Source organism: Plasmodium coatneyi, chromosome 11 (assembly GCF_001680005.1).
Source record: "Plasmodium coatneyi strain Hackeri chromosome 11, complete sequence".
Classification (NCBI taxonomy): Eukaryota; Apicomplexa; class Aconoidasida; order Haemosporida; family Plasmodiidae; genus Plasmodium; species Plasmodium coatneyi.
Window position 1 is genome coordinate 1,305,287 of NC_033566.1, and position 15,478 is coordinate 1,320,764.

General features: G+C 43.0%; 5 protein-coding genes across 5 annotated transcripts; 4 read left to right on the forward strand and 1 right to left on the reverse strand.

Moving 5' to 3' along the window:
* Window positions 1-527: 527 nt before the first annotated feature.
* Window positions 528-1,850, forward strand: PCOAH_00034480 (RNA-binding protein mei2-like protein; the record flags this gene model as incomplete). The annotated part of the gene is made up of 1 exon (XM_020060242.1): window positions 528-1,850. The coding sequence occupies one exon, from the start codon at window positions 528-530 to the stop codon at window positions 1,848-1,850; it is 1,323 nt and encodes a 440-aa protein (XP_019915900.1).
* A 1,336-nt stretch (window positions 1,851-3,186) lies between these two features.
* Window positions 3,187-4,353, forward strand: PCOAH_00034490 (Uncharacterized protein; the record flags this gene model as incomplete). The annotated part of the gene is made up of 4 exons (XM_020060243.1): window positions 3,187-3,448; window positions 3,605-3,865; window positions 3,996-4,043; window positions 4,214-4,353. The coding sequence occupies 4 exons, from the start codon at window positions 3,187-3,189 to the stop codon at window positions 4,351-4,353; spliced, it is 711 nt and encodes a 236-aa protein (XP_019915747.1).
* Window positions 4,354-4,592: 239 nt separating this feature from the next.
* PCOAH_00034500 (Ferredoxin--NADP reductase) lies at window positions 4,593-5,744 on the reverse strand (the record flags this gene model as incomplete). The annotated part of the gene is made up of 1 exon (XM_020060244.1): window positions 4,593-5,744. One exon carries the CDS (start codon window positions 5,742-5,744, stop codon window positions 4,593-4,595), a length of 1,152 nt encoding a protein of 383 aa, XP_019915688.1.
* A 2,132-nt stretch (window positions 5,745-7,876) lies between these two features.
* On the forward strand, window positions 7,877-12,231 carry PCOAH_00034510 (Uncharacterized protein; the record flags this gene model as incomplete). Its single annotated transcript, XM_020060245.1, has 13 exons — window positions 7,877-8,059; window positions 8,291-8,444; window positions 8,588-8,631; window positions 8,829-9,228; window positions 9,488-9,563; window positions 9,729-9,787; window positions 9,940-10,237; window positions 10,410-10,774; window positions 10,911-10,969; window positions 11,103-11,177; window positions 11,336-11,408; window positions 11,546-11,601; window positions 11,734-12,231. The coding sequence occupies 13 exons, from the start codon at window positions 7,877-7,879 to the stop codon at window positions 12,229-12,231; spliced, it is 2,340 nt and encodes a 779-aa protein (XP_019915841.1).
* A 1,382-nt stretch (window positions 12,232-13,613) lies between these two features.
* On the forward strand, window positions 13,614-15,122 carry PCOAH_00034520 (Chorismate synthase; the record flags this gene model as incomplete). The annotated part of the gene is made up of 1 exon (XM_020060246.1): window positions 13,614-15,122. One exon carries the CDS (start codon window positions 13,614-13,616, stop codon window positions 15,120-15,122), a length of 1,509 nt encoding a protein of 502 aa, XP_019915930.1.
* Between the last annotated feature and the right edge of the window lie 356 nt (window positions 15,123-15,478).

Below are 15,478 nucleotides of genomic sequence, written 5' to 3' on the forward strand. Positions count from 1 at the left end.
TGGCATAATATAGCAGAACATGACAGCAAACTGTAGCAAATCGCTGTAGTACCACTGGTGTGCCTCCTCGGTAGCACCCCAACGTCACCATAACATTTCCGCGAGGGTTGTAAAAAATTATGAACAAAGAGTCAATTTTTTCCGTAACGTTCATACCACCTCCAGTGCGTGCGTTTATGGAGAACTCTCCCTCCCCCCCTGCACATGTCCAAGGAACGTGACAAAGCGAAAATAAAGCGAAAAATAAACAGTCCCAATAGGTCACCTGCAAGGCTTAACATCGTATCATTCTAGGTTAAGGGAGAAAAGAACGGGAAAAAACTGAGGTTGCAAAATAAACAGGGTAGAACGAACGGAAGATAACACACTGAAGAGAGAAAAAAAAAAAAAAAAAAGAGGATTGTGGAACATTCTCCAGGTGTTGCCATTGCCGCCCAAATCTGCAACATTTGTATCCCGTCAGGGGGTAGAATCTACCTGTGTGTATCCCCCGTGATAACAAGACCAAAGGAGAACAGCGCGCCAAAATGAATACCCACATGCGGGAGACCAATTTCACAAGTAGGCAAAGTGACGCAAAGAAAAAGGGGAAGGACAAAACAACTGTACACATAAAGAACACATATATTTCGCCATACGTCCTGTATAACAACAGAAAGGGAAACAACGAAAATGAGTTTGCAAAGCTGAACAACCTCCTAACGAATGAAAAGAACCGAGTGTTTATTAAACACAAATTGAACTATTTCAAAGATGGTATTCACGAGAAAAAAATTTTAAGATACGCCTTAATTAATGAGCTAAATTTAAAGTGCTTTGAGAATAGGGGGAATGCATGCGAACTGAATAGCATCACCACCATGATCCGCATGAACTCTGACTTTGGGAGTGATAAGGAGCAGGGCGTGGCTGCTCGAGAGAAAGCAGACTTGGTTGGCAATATAAAGGAGCTGACCATTATTCGGAGCGAGGACATAATTCGTGGTGGGGACATCATTCGCAGCGAGGAATTCATCAGCAGCAAGGATATGCTACACCGTGGGGGAGGCACTAACAATGAAAAGGCAAGTGGCAGCGCAGAAAAAAGCGGCGTGCTCTTTAAGACAGACCCAAATGACGAAAAGGAATGTGACTGCTTTGGTTATAGTAAGTACTACGGGGATAGTACGGATGTACCCAATTCGCTCTGTTGCCTTCCAACCGGCGGGACGTATTGTTCAGGGGGGGCCAGGGCTACCAATGAGTCCCTAGCAGAAGGTACCAACAAAGCTGACATGCATACTGAGAGTAGTAATCACCTGAACCGTTGCTGCGCTAAACGTAGTCACACGAATAACAGCACAAATGATGTAGTGTACAAATGTGAAGATTCAATTCCATTGGGAACAATTCTGAACTTTCACAACCTTGATAATAATAACACGAATATCCTAACCACGGTGATGCTGAGAAATATTCCCAACAAATACACACAAAAAATGCTCATGAATGTGATGAACGAACACTTTAAAGGACTGTATGATTTTTTTTACCTTCCAATTGATTTCCGCAATAAATGTAACGTTGGTTACGCCTTTATCAATTTTATACATCCCTATTATGCTGAACTGTTCATACGATTTTTTAATAATTACAAACTTAACGTTTTTAAAAGCAACAAAGTGTGCAGTGTTACTTGGGGAAGAGTACAAGGGCTGAAGGCTAACATTGAACATTACAGGAATTCTGCTATCATGACTATTCCCATCCCGCAGTATAAGCCTATGCTTTTTCAGAATGGGATTTCCGTCTCTTGGCCCGAGTCCGACGGGCCCTTACCCGCCATTAAACTCCGTTCGCAGAAGTACTGACCGACTGACTGTGTTGTCTGTGTGTGGTTATCCATGTGCCGCCCCTACGCAGAGATTGTCATTACTGTCTGCAAGTGGGTCCGTTTACCCTCCACCCCCGGGTTCGTTCTGCAAAAGGGTTTGCTACCCCAGTGGAAAATGTCAATCTTGTCGCTAAAAAAATATGCCTCTCGTGTGTCCATCTAGTATGTTAATTTTTTTTTTTTTTTTCACCTGAACGGTTCATGCAGCTAGCTATTTTTTTTTTTTTTTTCCTATCCGTGCTGAAATGCCTGCATGACAAACAGTTCACACAAGTTGGAGATTTCCTGCGTAAGTGCCGCAGCGCGCGAAAGTTGTGGACACCTCCAGGTGCGCACATCCGTCTGCAAATATGCAAACGAGCATACATGTACATATGATACACGCACACACAGTTGCAAAGTTTCACCCGCTGTTGGAGGTGATTGCGATTTTATTTGATGAACACGTTGTTTTTTTTCTCCCCATTTATTCCATTTTTTTTTTTTCCCTTTGAATCAGCTCCCCTTTGCCACATTTGTACATGCTTACCCACCATGGCTGCATCATCCTTTACCTGAACAAATTAAATGATCTTTTCTGAATAACCCTTCTGTGCATGTTAAGGGTTGCTCCAGATGACCAGTCGATATGCAAACGGGGGACAGTAATTCCCCTCGCACCGCTCATCGGTGTGACGTTCCTCTTCCGTGGGGAGTCCCTCATTTGTGTTGTACGGCGACTGTGCACCGCGTCCATTTCTGCTCAAGAGGAACTGCGAAATTTTCTATGCATAATTAAGCTACCGCTTTAATTTTTCCCTCATTTAACTGGACCCCATGGAAGGTTTTTTTTTTGTCATTCGGTTTGCTACACGCTAAGAAGCACGCAATGTGTAACAACAAATCAGGATGGGTTGGACACACTACGGGGAAGTGAAGAGGGCCCCAGAAAAAAAAAAAAAAAAAAAAAAAAAACATCCAAAATGGTTGCAACAAGGGTGAAATACTACCACAAACGGGCGTGTTATGCGTAGCAGTGTAGTACCCAACTAGGTGACTCATGATCTGGAGAGAGAAACCACCTCCTAACGGAGGAAATTTGGTTTGACCCCCGCACTTCACCCAATTGGGAAAAAAAAAAAAAATTCACAAATGATAAGATAAAAGCTGGAATGTTTTAAAGACCACCACTTTTTGTTGCTGAAAAAGAATTTGTGCATAATTTTGATGTAATGTGTTTACCTCCTGTGTGTTCGCTTGGGGCACTAGTCATTACGCAAGTGTATGCATGTACTTGTACACGTGGTTGTAGGTATTTCCCCCCTTGTCCCGTTATGGCCCCACTGCCCAGCTGGGTCATCACCATACTTTTGCTGTTCTGCTTGCACAATAAAATAGGAACACTGAACTGCCAAAAGTGTGCAGATAATCACCAGTGCAAAAACGCCTGTTACCTTTTGGATGATAATAAACAGTTATGCTTGTGTAATGCTAATGAGAAGGGGGTGCATTGCACAGAGAAATGGAACATGTGCGAGAAGGACTGTAACATTAGCGGGATGGACGAATCATGCTCTATTGCCTTATGCAGACGGGGTTCGCTTTGCAGAGAGGCACACACACGTGGATTGGGGCGCACACGTAGATTGGCGCGCAGAATGGGGGTCACTCCGACCTGCGTTTGTTCATGAATGACTGTTCACCATTGCACGCACAAGGTCCATTTCGCCATTTTGCTTTGCCCCTTCCCAGGAAAGTGCATACCTATTGACAAGGCGCCCTATTACTCATGCGACTGCGGAGACTTATACACGGGGAAGAACTGCGAAATTGAAAACAATCCTTGCTCATCGGAAGAAACGAATCCTTGCCTGAACGGTACATGTCTTTTTATTGCTAAACTGAACAGAGTTATTTGCAAGTGCCACAATGGATGGACTCAAAAGGATAAACAAAGTTCGTCTATGCTTAACTGGGGGAAGGAAAAGATCGAGGTGCCTCCCCCATGCGATGGTAAGTACAAGAATGTCCATGAAAAAAGACTCTTTCATGAAAGTATACTCATCCGCGTGTATATGCGCAGGTTGGCATTGCTTTTGTGTGCAGTGCAATTTCACCCTTCTCCCCTTTTTGAATTTTGCAGCACAAATCACGAGGGGTCTCTCTAAGTACGTGGTTTACCACACGCCGGGTTAGCTTTCGCGCAACGCAGTGTTGCGCAGTTCTATATGTTATTGCACACTAATGCTAACTATATATATAGTACCGATATGTATAGATAGCTGACCATAACTATAGATAAGTGTTGCTTACTTACTATTGATACACACCCTTCCCCCCCCCCCCCCCTTTAAATTGCAGTGGCGTACGCCATGTGGTGGCTAATCTACGTGATCAGCGTCCTGGTGTTATTCCTCTGCTGCTGCAACGTGTGCTTCGACTTCGTGTCCAACTCTCTACTGAGTTATTTTACCGTATTCGGCGGGAAGAAAAAGGACTGACCAAGGGGCGAGCGGCGGACATGTAAACGGGTTATAGCAGGTATGAATTTACGCAGGTGTGCTTATGCTTATGCTTATGTTTATGAGTATGCACTTGTTCTTATGCGACTGTGCACATCCCAAACAAAAGTGATATTTTTTTTTTTTAGACCCCTTTGCGGCGTCCACAAAGAAAAAAAAAAAAAAAAGACAAAATGCACCACATAAAGGGCAGAATAGGCTACATACTGCTGGGCAGCTTACCATATGAAGAAGTATACCCCCCTTTTGGTGGCAAACCCAACATTGGGTTTTTCTATGCCCACATAGTATACCTCAACGTGAACGCGCTTCTTCTTCTCGGCGTCCAGTACTTGGTTTTCCCCCTTTAGAATATCCATAATTTTGGCCCGTATGGATTTATGGCCACAAATGTAAAGCTCGCATTTTAGTTCATTAAAAAGTTGCAGGAACTTTTCTCTCTTTTTGTATATTTCGTCCTGCACATGATGGGAACTACCATCCGAATTTTTAATAGAGGAAAAGACATACTCCACATGGAAGTTATTCGGGTACATCTTCTGAAAACGTTCCAGCTCTTCAATGTATAGAATAGAGTCTTCATTGTACACTCCGTAGTACAGGTAGATTTGCCCATTATATGTTTTCTCTCGTGATTGGCTACCTGGTTCGTATCCCCATATTTTTTTTAGAAACGATATGTAAGGAGAGATACCCGTTCCCGTTGCAATAAAAATTAAATTTGTGCTGTCTTCGAGCACATTATCTGGAAGAAGAAAGGATCCATGTGCTCCCGTTAAATATATGTTATCGTTTTTCTTTAACTCTTTTATGTAACCTGAGCAGTATCCATACTTCCGTTCCATGTGTCCATTTTCTTCTTCCTCATAGGTATGAATTCTAATGGCAAAGGAGAGATTTTCCGAGTTGCTAGACGATATGGAATAGAGCCTTGAGCATATTTTCCCTCCTTTTTTCCCCCCGTCTTGGGGGTTATTTTTATTGTCTGTTTGGACCAACTCCTCATAGTAAGGAATCACCCCGCATGAGTGCCCCTCCAAATATTTGAACATCCCCCCATGGTCTATTTCTATATTGTACACTTCATGTAGCGCATTTTTCCGTACGAGATTTACCTTGTCTACTACTTTACACTTTAGTGGGTTCTTAATGGTGTATACATTTGTGTAGCTATTCTTTTCAGCGTTGTTGTACTGTCGTAGGTGGTGTTTCCTCTTTTTGCGTAAAGTAGGGGCGCTGTTTTTTACGAAGAAGGATTTTTCAATTTCGTAATTTTTTTTTTCCCACAATGGGCACGTGTTAACCTTGTGTAGCGTCACCCCCCCGCCGAAGGTCGCTGGCAGGAGTAACAGTGCCAGGGACAGTTTCATTTAGGGGGATACTTTTTCTTCTAATATCGTCGTTTGAAGTGCGGTGTTGCGATGCGGTGTGCCCCTTGGGCATTCACAACTTTATGCATCGCCCCCCCTTTTTACTCCTCGGTTTAAATTTCTACCCTGCCTGTTTAACCCCTCTTCACTATATATATCGTGTGAAAGGTAAACATGTATGGGTAAAATATGAAGGGTTAGACGCCGCTCAAACTATTGCTCATGAGAGATTGTCTCACGGGGGTGCATATTCCACGGGGGTGCATATTCCACGGGGAGAGACACTCACTGCGGATGAAAAAATTTGATAGAGGTGTCTGCGTCATGCAGGAAGTAGTAGCCCCTTTCTCATCAAGGTTGCATCCTCAAAAATGGTTTACCCCTCATTACGTGGTGGTAAAAATGACGTTGTTAGGGCAGTGTACAAAAAAAGGATGTGACAACAGATCGGTGTTACGGTTATTCTTTGTTTTGCAAAAGAGAAAGGAGAGGGGGACTACCATCCCTTCTTCTACTAGCGTACATAACTCAACGTAGTGTGTGTGTGTCGTATTTTTCCAAAAATGGTTTGCACTAATGGAATGTACTCAGTTGTTTTTCTCTTATTATTTTATTTTTTTTTCAAATGCTTCACCCATTGTTCTCTCCTCCCCCCATGGGCGTATTCGCTGTATTTTTTTTAGTTCCTCTATAAGGCAAAAAAAAAAAAAAAAATTCACCAAATCGAACTTATAGGATTTACGTTGCCGTGGGTGAAATACCACACGTTTCGCTGTCGTTTTTATCTACCGCCTGCAGTTGGGAGGCACATTGCATATAAATGTTCTCATGTGCGTGTAGAAGTACACTTATATGTGCACATGTATATATGCAAATATGCGTACCACTTTTTTCCCGCGCGGCACAAAAAAGGCAGATAAATGAGTATTTTATTTATGTAGTTAATGTAGATGTTTTTTTTTCCATCCCTCTACAATGTGCAGGATGATAACCCGTGGTCAATCATAAGCGCGAACCGCTGGCTCTATACTTTCGCGCGAGGACGTATACCGTAAGGTGCGGTTTGCATGTATACCTTTGCGGGGTTTTAAAAAAAAAAAAAGGCACGTGGTGTACCACATGCTGTGGTTGGGGGGATTTGGCAAAAAAAAAAAAAAAAATAAATAAATAAAAATAATGTTATAAAACGGCAAGCCAATATAGTAATGTAGCAATGTAGTTATGTTGGTAATGCAGCAGATAGCAGTGTAGTAATACGACGCAGCAGTTAAAATGTACGTGCTTCGCCAAAAACAATAAGCAACCAGTTTACCATTAGGAAGAGCAAAAGAAATGTCAGAGAAGGAAAGGAATGGTAAAGAAGCCACCAAGTGAGAGTTCAAAAGAAGAAAAAAAAAAAAAAAAAAAAAAACAGCGGAATAATCATCTGAGGCGAATTACGCGAACTGCCTCTAAACAGAGCGGAAGGGAAAGCATATTTAACACTTCAGGATTTATGCCAGCCCGGTAGGTGAACCGCATTTGTGCTTCATTTCTGGGCCCAGCGTAGTGAAGTGAACTAACCTGATTTGAGGTGAAGCGTTTGTTTGTTTGTTTGTTTTTTTCTTTTTTCTCTTCAAAATACAGCATTGTAAAAGGGGTACGTAGAAAAATGCCGCACGTTTTACCGCAGTAACCCATCCTCAGGAAAACGGTCGTATGTTCATTTAAGTAGAAAATTGAAAGGTACGACCTGAGGGGGGGATTTCCCGTCAGTATACTTTTTTTCCAAAGAGGAGAAAACTGAAGCTACGTGAGTATAGAAGGAAGGGGAAGAACACGTTGCCCTGGGGATTGCTAAATTGGGAAGCCTCCTCCAAGCACCAACGCTAAAATGAGAACAACGTCTCTACGGCTGAGTGAGCAAGTTAGCCCATAGAAGGAGCCCCCCTTTGTGCACACATGAAGACCAAACGTGGACGTATTATGCAAATAAACGTACGAATACGCCTGTAGTATTTATATCGATATATATTTTAACGTATAGACACCTTACTGGTGTAGAAGTCCTTGGACAGGACCCTTGCGAGACCGCACAGTCAGTAAGATCGCCAAACGATAACCCCCTCTTTTGTCCAAGCGCCAAAGGAACAATGATGATGAGCAGCAAAGAAGAAGAGAAAAAGTACCAAAATATTATTACGGAAAAATTAAGGGAACTGCTAGGTGAATATGAAGTGGACATATTAACGGAATACGTTTGGCACATGGCTGGCAATGCCAAAAGTAGCCGAGAGTTTATATGCAATGAGTTGAAGGATTTCCTGGGAGACCACGTAATTTTGCACAACCAACGTGTTTGGAGGCCCATTTGGGGGGGTGCCCCCACTGTGGGGATGAACTATATCTTGCAGAAGCGGCGTTGCCGTGTCTTCATATAGGGCTCTTCCCCTGTTTACTTTAATATGTGGGTCATACTGAAGCATATCAGAATGACCTCCATTTTGTATTCTCCCCCCGCATCATTCATTTTTTTTTTTTTTTTCTTTTTCTTCCCTACTACGTAGACCAACGTGTTTGTCGACTGGCTAATGAAGCTCATGGGCGATATTAAAAAACCACTAAAGAGTGATAGCCCCTCGAAGAATGAAAAGTCGTATAAATCGGAGAGTGGGAAGGATAGGCATCACGGCGGGGCTTCTCGATCCAACAGGAGCAGGGGTAAGTCTCATTTATTAATTTGCCTAAATGGGGGTGCCCCCCCATCCCCCCATTGGTGTACATGCCATATGGATAGTTCGTATGTGCGCCTACTTCTGATCCTTCTACAAAATGTTTACCTTTCGTTCGCATCCCCTTTGTAGAATCCAAATCAAGACATTCCGCCACTCAAGGAAGGAGAACGAAGGTTTGTGACACGTCCTTGTCCACGCCTTCCATTTGGGCGGCTGCGATGTGGAAAAATGGGACTGCATATTTTTAAGGATAGGAAAAAAAAAAAAAAAAAAAAAAAAAATATTTCAAAATTGGCATGCTGTTGTGTCCTGCCTCTGTTCTGCACGCGTCTTATTTTCGAAACATGTTGCCCACTCCTGCTCTTCACAGGACCACCAAAGGGATTACGACTCCAGCAGAAGAGACACGTCCATTACAAGAAGGCGGTCCAGAAGTTATAGAAGCAGAAGCAGCAGGTACTCATTGAACGATGCAGATTCGTTCAACAGAAGGAGAAACAAAAAAAGACAAAGAGGAGGAATAGGCACAAGATCCGTATCGTCTAGTGTGAATGCAAGAAAATTTCACTACGACAGTAACAGACCTAGATTCAAGAGAGGCGAAAAAGAAATGGATCGAATGAAAGGAAGGGATGATATGAAGTACAGAAGGGTTGGCAGAAGTGGCAGTAGCTCCATGGCCCCTAGTAGAGTGATCTACGTGGAAAAGGAGGAAGAGAAAAAAATGAGTAAGTTTGGAGCACTGCAGGACGGTGCCCAAAAGAGGAATGGTAGTCTACAACTTTCCCACTGGGATCGTTATGTTGTGCACATTTATCTGGCAAGACGGATCTGCATGCATGCCTGTTCAGTGTTCTACAATGATCTCCCCATGAGGGGGGGGAATAGACCACTTCGACATTTCCATACCGAGGGAGCCGTTTCGCAAAAAACCACCTCGTTAACATAAACGTTAACGTTAAAGTGTACGTTAAAACATCTACGCCAACGTGAATGTTCATTTTTTCCACCCTCTATTTGTAAACGCAGATTTGGAAGGCAAACGAATGAGCGACAGCGCAGATGAGTACAACTCCAGCGAAAAGAAGAATAAGGCCGTTCTAAAGTAAACACAACATTGATAGGGAGAAAAAAAAAAAAAAAAATTGCATATGGTTGTTCACATCATGTCGAGTGTAGGAATAGCTGCCTCCCTTTCGGGCCATAAACACATTTGTAAGAATCGCTCCAACACACTTTTTTTTGTCACCTTGTTTTCACCTTTTTGTAGACCGAATCCCCAGTTCGGAGGAGATAATCCCATTCCCTTTTTGCAGCCATCCGCTACGGGTAAGTAAATTGGTCCCCATTGAAGAGATAGGGTGATAGTACTTAAGATAGAGTGCCCCCCTACCATTCATGCTATACACCATCGAGTGTGCAAACCTTTACACATCAATTCACTTCCCTCACCACTGCTTCTCCCCCCTATGGCTCTGTAGGAATGGCGAATCACGATATGCCCAACTACCGCATGAATTTCCCATACGAAAACGTAGGCCCGCAGCCGGGTTACGATAAAGGAATGAACCCTGCAGGGGGAAATTACCATCCAGGAAATTACATGCTAAGTCAACAGAAGCTCATAGATAATAACGCCCTCAGTGGGAACAACTTTATGCAGCCCCCCATGCTGAATAATAGCTTCGTTAATAATAGGCACCCGAATCGAATGCACTTTAATGCCCACATGAATAAAAAAGGTCCTCATCCACCCGGAAATTTTGTGAACCCTAATAGGTATGCAAGGAGCGTAGATAGACAGGCGCAACACATTTATCCTCCCGTTTTTAATCAACAATGTGGGATGTATGCCAATGCGATTGGGGAAAACCCATCTCTGCAAATGAACAAGTTTACATTTCCACATAAATTTACTGCCCCCCTTCCCACCCTTCATTTCCCAAAACAGCACACTGAATCCCAGGAATAATCAACACAATATGTTTTTCTCGAATAACATGACGAAGCCGACTCCACCTCCTCCTTCGTATAATCCCCACGTACCTGCATACACGCCACCAAATTTTACATCCCCTACGTTTACGCCTCCTTTGAATACAAGACAGAAACATTTTAATGCACCCCATATGGCGACGGAGAGGAGAGTGCCTATGAAAGGTCAGCCACCCAATGGGTCCCACCCGTCAAATGTTGCTGTAAAGGAAGATGGTAAACAAATCGCTGCAGCGGAGCAAGGGGCAGAGTCAGCAGAAGCAGAAGCAGGGGGTGACGGAATTGGCGACAACGCGAATTCGAGTGGGCTATTAAATGCAGGTAAGTGTCCCAGAAAAAAGGGGGAATTTCTCGGAAACGAACTTACTTTGTTTTAAGTTGCATTGTTTACATACCTTTTCATTGCAGTGTATATATGTTCCTCCATTTATTACCCATCTTCCCCTTCTCTGTGTAGACGCTCCCCAAGGACCCAACCCGGACGACCCAGCGGATGCCAAGAACACCGTTGCAAAGGTGAGAAGTGTGCAAATTATTCGCCACCACAGCTACCGTGCGTTTTTTCAATTCGGCAGGATTACGCAGCAGATATAAGTTATCCCTCCATCCGTCCTCATTTCGTTCCTTTTAATATTTCCCCTCTGAACAGATTCCGAAGAAGTGCGCCTACCTGCCGAACTGCCAGTATGGAGACAAGTGTCGTTACATTCACCCCGTGGAAAACGTAAGATGGACGCTTCGATTATTTCTTAACCTGTGAATTGTCCATCCCCGCTGGTGTAGAATACTACCTTGGTAATTATTATTAGTGACATGATCATATGCGCTCACTTCATTTTTTTTTTTTTTTTTTTTTTTTTCTTCCGCTTTTCCCCCTCGTAGTGCCGCAACTGGCCGTACTGCGCCTTCGGATCCGAGTGCATCTACATCCACCCCAATGTGCCCTGTAAATTTGGTAAGCAGAATGGAGCTATTCGAGTATTGTCACATGGGAAGAAGTCCACTTATGGATAGTAGTGGTCTACGGAAGAGCGGTGCCAACTCCTTCGTTCCTCCTTTTGAAGTTTCTTTCCTTCACCCTTCCCCCCGTAGGTTTGTACTGCGCGAACTACTACTGCAACTATTCGCATGACCACGTGGACACAGCGGTAAAATTAAAATTTACGTTTTGTTTCTTTTTGAGCGTATCTAATTACATGTTCCTTCATATCTCTGCTTACCCTCCTATTTGGGCCACCCCACATGTGACATGATGCTATATCCCCTCCTGTTTCCCGTAGAATCTGCCCGAGGTTGGCATGAACGGATACTTCCTGAACAAAAAATTAGTAAATAACAACGACAAGGGGAATAATAGCGGTGCCAACTTTGACGATAAGGTAGCGCAAATCTCCATCAGCATGCCGAAGACCCCACCAGAAATGAAAAAGGACAACAGAACAAAAAATTCTTACAACGAAAATGAATACCTGCAAAGTATGCTGGATGCAGAGGGACAACAATTAAATCAGGACAACATGACACACGAACATGCAGGTGAACTGAATGGGAATAACAATTTAGGAGAGGAACAGGGAGTTGACCCCACAAATGAAGGGATGGAAGATTGTGGCCTACTTGATAATGCAGGAGAAGAATTCCATGGGCATCAAATGGGAGAAGACCCATGTGCTAATGGGACAAATGAAAAGGGAACGCTCGATTACAACTGTTTCGACATTGTAGTTAACCCGGACGGTGTAGGAACAGCAGAGGGGGGACAGGAGGAAGGGGCATAAACCCTTCGGAGGCTAATTAAAAATTGTAACGATTGTGCTTCTTCTCTTTTTGTGTTCTTCACAATTTGCAGCGCACGTGGTACTTTTTGTTTCTCGTGTGTCTTTCGGGAGAGATGTCCTCGTCGCGCATCATACCTATTATTTTTTTTACCCCCATAATTCTTAACCGAAAAAAAAAAAAAAAAAAGGAAGAAAAAGAAAAAAGAAAACTTCTCTCATTCATCCATCGCATGTGCAATTTTTTTTTTCTCTTTTTAATTATCTCACCTGATTATCATCACTATGTTGACTTTTCAGCTTTTCTTTTCTGCTCCCTCCCCATCTATTCATCTATTTTACCAGCTTTTAATCATCCCCTACGTGCATGGTGAATTATGAAGCATGAGTTATGTGTGAATATATGCATACACACGTATGTATATAAATTTCTTTTTCTTTTTCCTTTTTCCTTTTTTGCCGATTAATTTTGCAATGTTGTATTGTATTATGTTGTACAATTGTGTTGCTTTTTTTTTTTTTTCACTTTTTCAAAGTTCACAAAATTTAATTTACTCGAACAATGAACAAAACTCTCGTAAAAACTAAGCAACCCTTAGAACAATTTTCTTTTTTTGGTAATATTGGAAAAAAAAAATGCGGAGCGAGCCACACGCTTGCGATGGGAATGTGAGACGGAATACGTTTATGTCACACGTTGTAGACTGTTGCACGTGCTTGAGCAGGCAAAGGTTGATAATTCCTCCTGGTGAGAGTCTTTCTGTTCCATCCAAAGAACGATGCGGGAACGTTTTTCCATTCACTTCGCACAAATGTGCCCCTGAAAAGTGAAAAAAAAGCCTATGCCTACGTAGATATGTATATATATGTATACCTTATGTGCACCTGGGCACCGCTCCTGTTCTACACATTTTTGGCGCTTGCACAACGATGAGTCGATGAACGCACGGGGAAACTCCCCCTTTTAAGCATTTGTCACTTTCCATTTTGTACAAAATTGGTATTTCCGGGGAGCAATATAGGGAGCACTAAATGGGGAAGAACCCACTTAAAAAAAGGAGAAAGCTTTTATCGGCATTTTATCTCCATTTCGAGCGCCATTAAGGAAAGATGGAAACTCCATTTGAGGCTTCCATTTTGCATGTACAATTAGTAGTTTCTACATCTGCCCATGCGGAGCGGACCATCGCACACATGTGTGGTAACGGGGATTGATACTTCTTCACGTTTTTTAAAAGGGGTATAATACCTTCTCTGCAGATCTATCACACCGTCAATTTGTCACACCGTCAATTTGTTACACCGTCAATTTGTTACACCGTCAATTTGTCACACCGTCAAATTGTTACACCGCCAAATTGTCACACCGCCCAGTCCGGCACACCATGAGCACGTATGGAACCCTGCTGAAGGTCACCTCATTCGGAGAGAGCCACGGGAAAGCAGTGGGGTGTGTCATAGACGGGTTCCTGCCAAACATAGAAATAAATTTCGCCCTGATACAGAAACAACTAAATAGGAGGAGACCAAATCAGTCCAAGCTGACAAGTTGCCGAAATGAAGAGGACAAATTAATTGTCCTTTCCGGTTTTGATGAGAATAAATCCTTGGGAACTCCAATCACTTTTTTAATTAACAATGAAGACGTGAAGAAGGAAAATTATTCCTCCTTCATAGATATTCCTAGACCCGGACATGGGGATTACACATATTTTAAAAAATATAATGTAAAGAATAAAAGTGGAAGTAGTCGTTTTTCCGGGAGGGAGACAGCTACCCGTGTGGCTGCAGGTGCTTGCATAGAGCAGTGGTTGCAAAATTATTACCACTGCACTGTCGTTTGTTATGTCCATTCTGTGGGGCATATAAAGTTACCTGAAAAAATCATCAGAAATTTCGAACGCAACCCACCGTCGAGGGATTTAGTTGACACATATGGAGCTGTAAAGTACTACCAGAGGAGAGGCACATTCTGTGACTTCTACGGTAATGTGTATAACTCTGATGGGAAGCTCCTACGGGGGGTAGGAGTTACCAGTGGGGAATCTGCCCCCACCGATGGTGCTATACCAAACGTGCATGAACGATTGACCGATCCAGGTGAGTACACCCTGTTGCAAACGAGGTGTCCACACCCATTTACGGCAGTACAAATATGTTCATATATTTTAAAATTAAAAGAAGCGGGGGATAGCGTAGGTGGAATAGCCACGTGCGTTGTATATAACGTGCCAGTAGGCATTGGAGAACCCATCTTTGAAAAAATGGAAGCAGAATTGGGTAAAATTATTCTTTCCATACCAGCAGTGAAGGGTATCGAATTTGGTAGTGGGTTCGATGGAACATACATGCTCGGGTCGGGACATAACGATTTGTTCAGCACGTTGGATGCATCAGAGGAGAGGTCTTATCAGAGGGGGTGGACTCTCACTGATACGCTGGATAGCAAAAGGGGAGAAATGACCCAATTGGGTAGTCATGCAGGGGGGGGAACTTTTTTCGAAAAAGATGACTACCATCGATCGGACCCACGAATCGACGAATCGACGGATGAAACTTCCCCTCCTGGTGACGAAAAATTGCTAATCACAACTAGTAACAACTGCGGAGGCATCTTAGCAGGAATTACAACAGGAAATAATATTGTCTTTAGATCCGCCATAAAGCCAGTATCGTCCATACAAATAGAAAAGGAAACGTGTAATTTTTCTGGACAAAAGTGCAAACTGAAGGTAAAAGGAATGCATGACTGCTGCATTTTGCCGAGACTCCCTCCCATTATTGAAGCATGCACTAGTATTGTAATTGGAGATATGGTACTTCGACAAGTGGCTAAGTATGGCCATAGCAAGCTTCCTTCTGTGGGGTGCCTCTCCCGTTCGACGAAGGAGTAACACGGAAACAAATATGCCTACGCGAAAAAAAGAAAGCGGGTGGCCTTCCTTCTTTCCTGCGTGAACTCGCGCATTAGCGCATTTACGATCATTTATGCTCATTTATTTTTTGCATTCCCTTTTTTGTAAAAAAGTCGAAAATGGAAACAAATTTATGCCCCTTGGGCAGTCTTATTCAAACTGCACTAATTTGCGAACCATCGGAGTGGCACAATGTAGAAATGTCGTAGGAGGGAAAATAAAATAAAATAACAAAATCTACCCCGCCCATCGACGGAAATAATGTTGCATCCTTTAGAAGGAGACTGCACAAATTTGAAAAGGAGGTTTCATTCGGGTAAGCCGCCAAGCCTCGT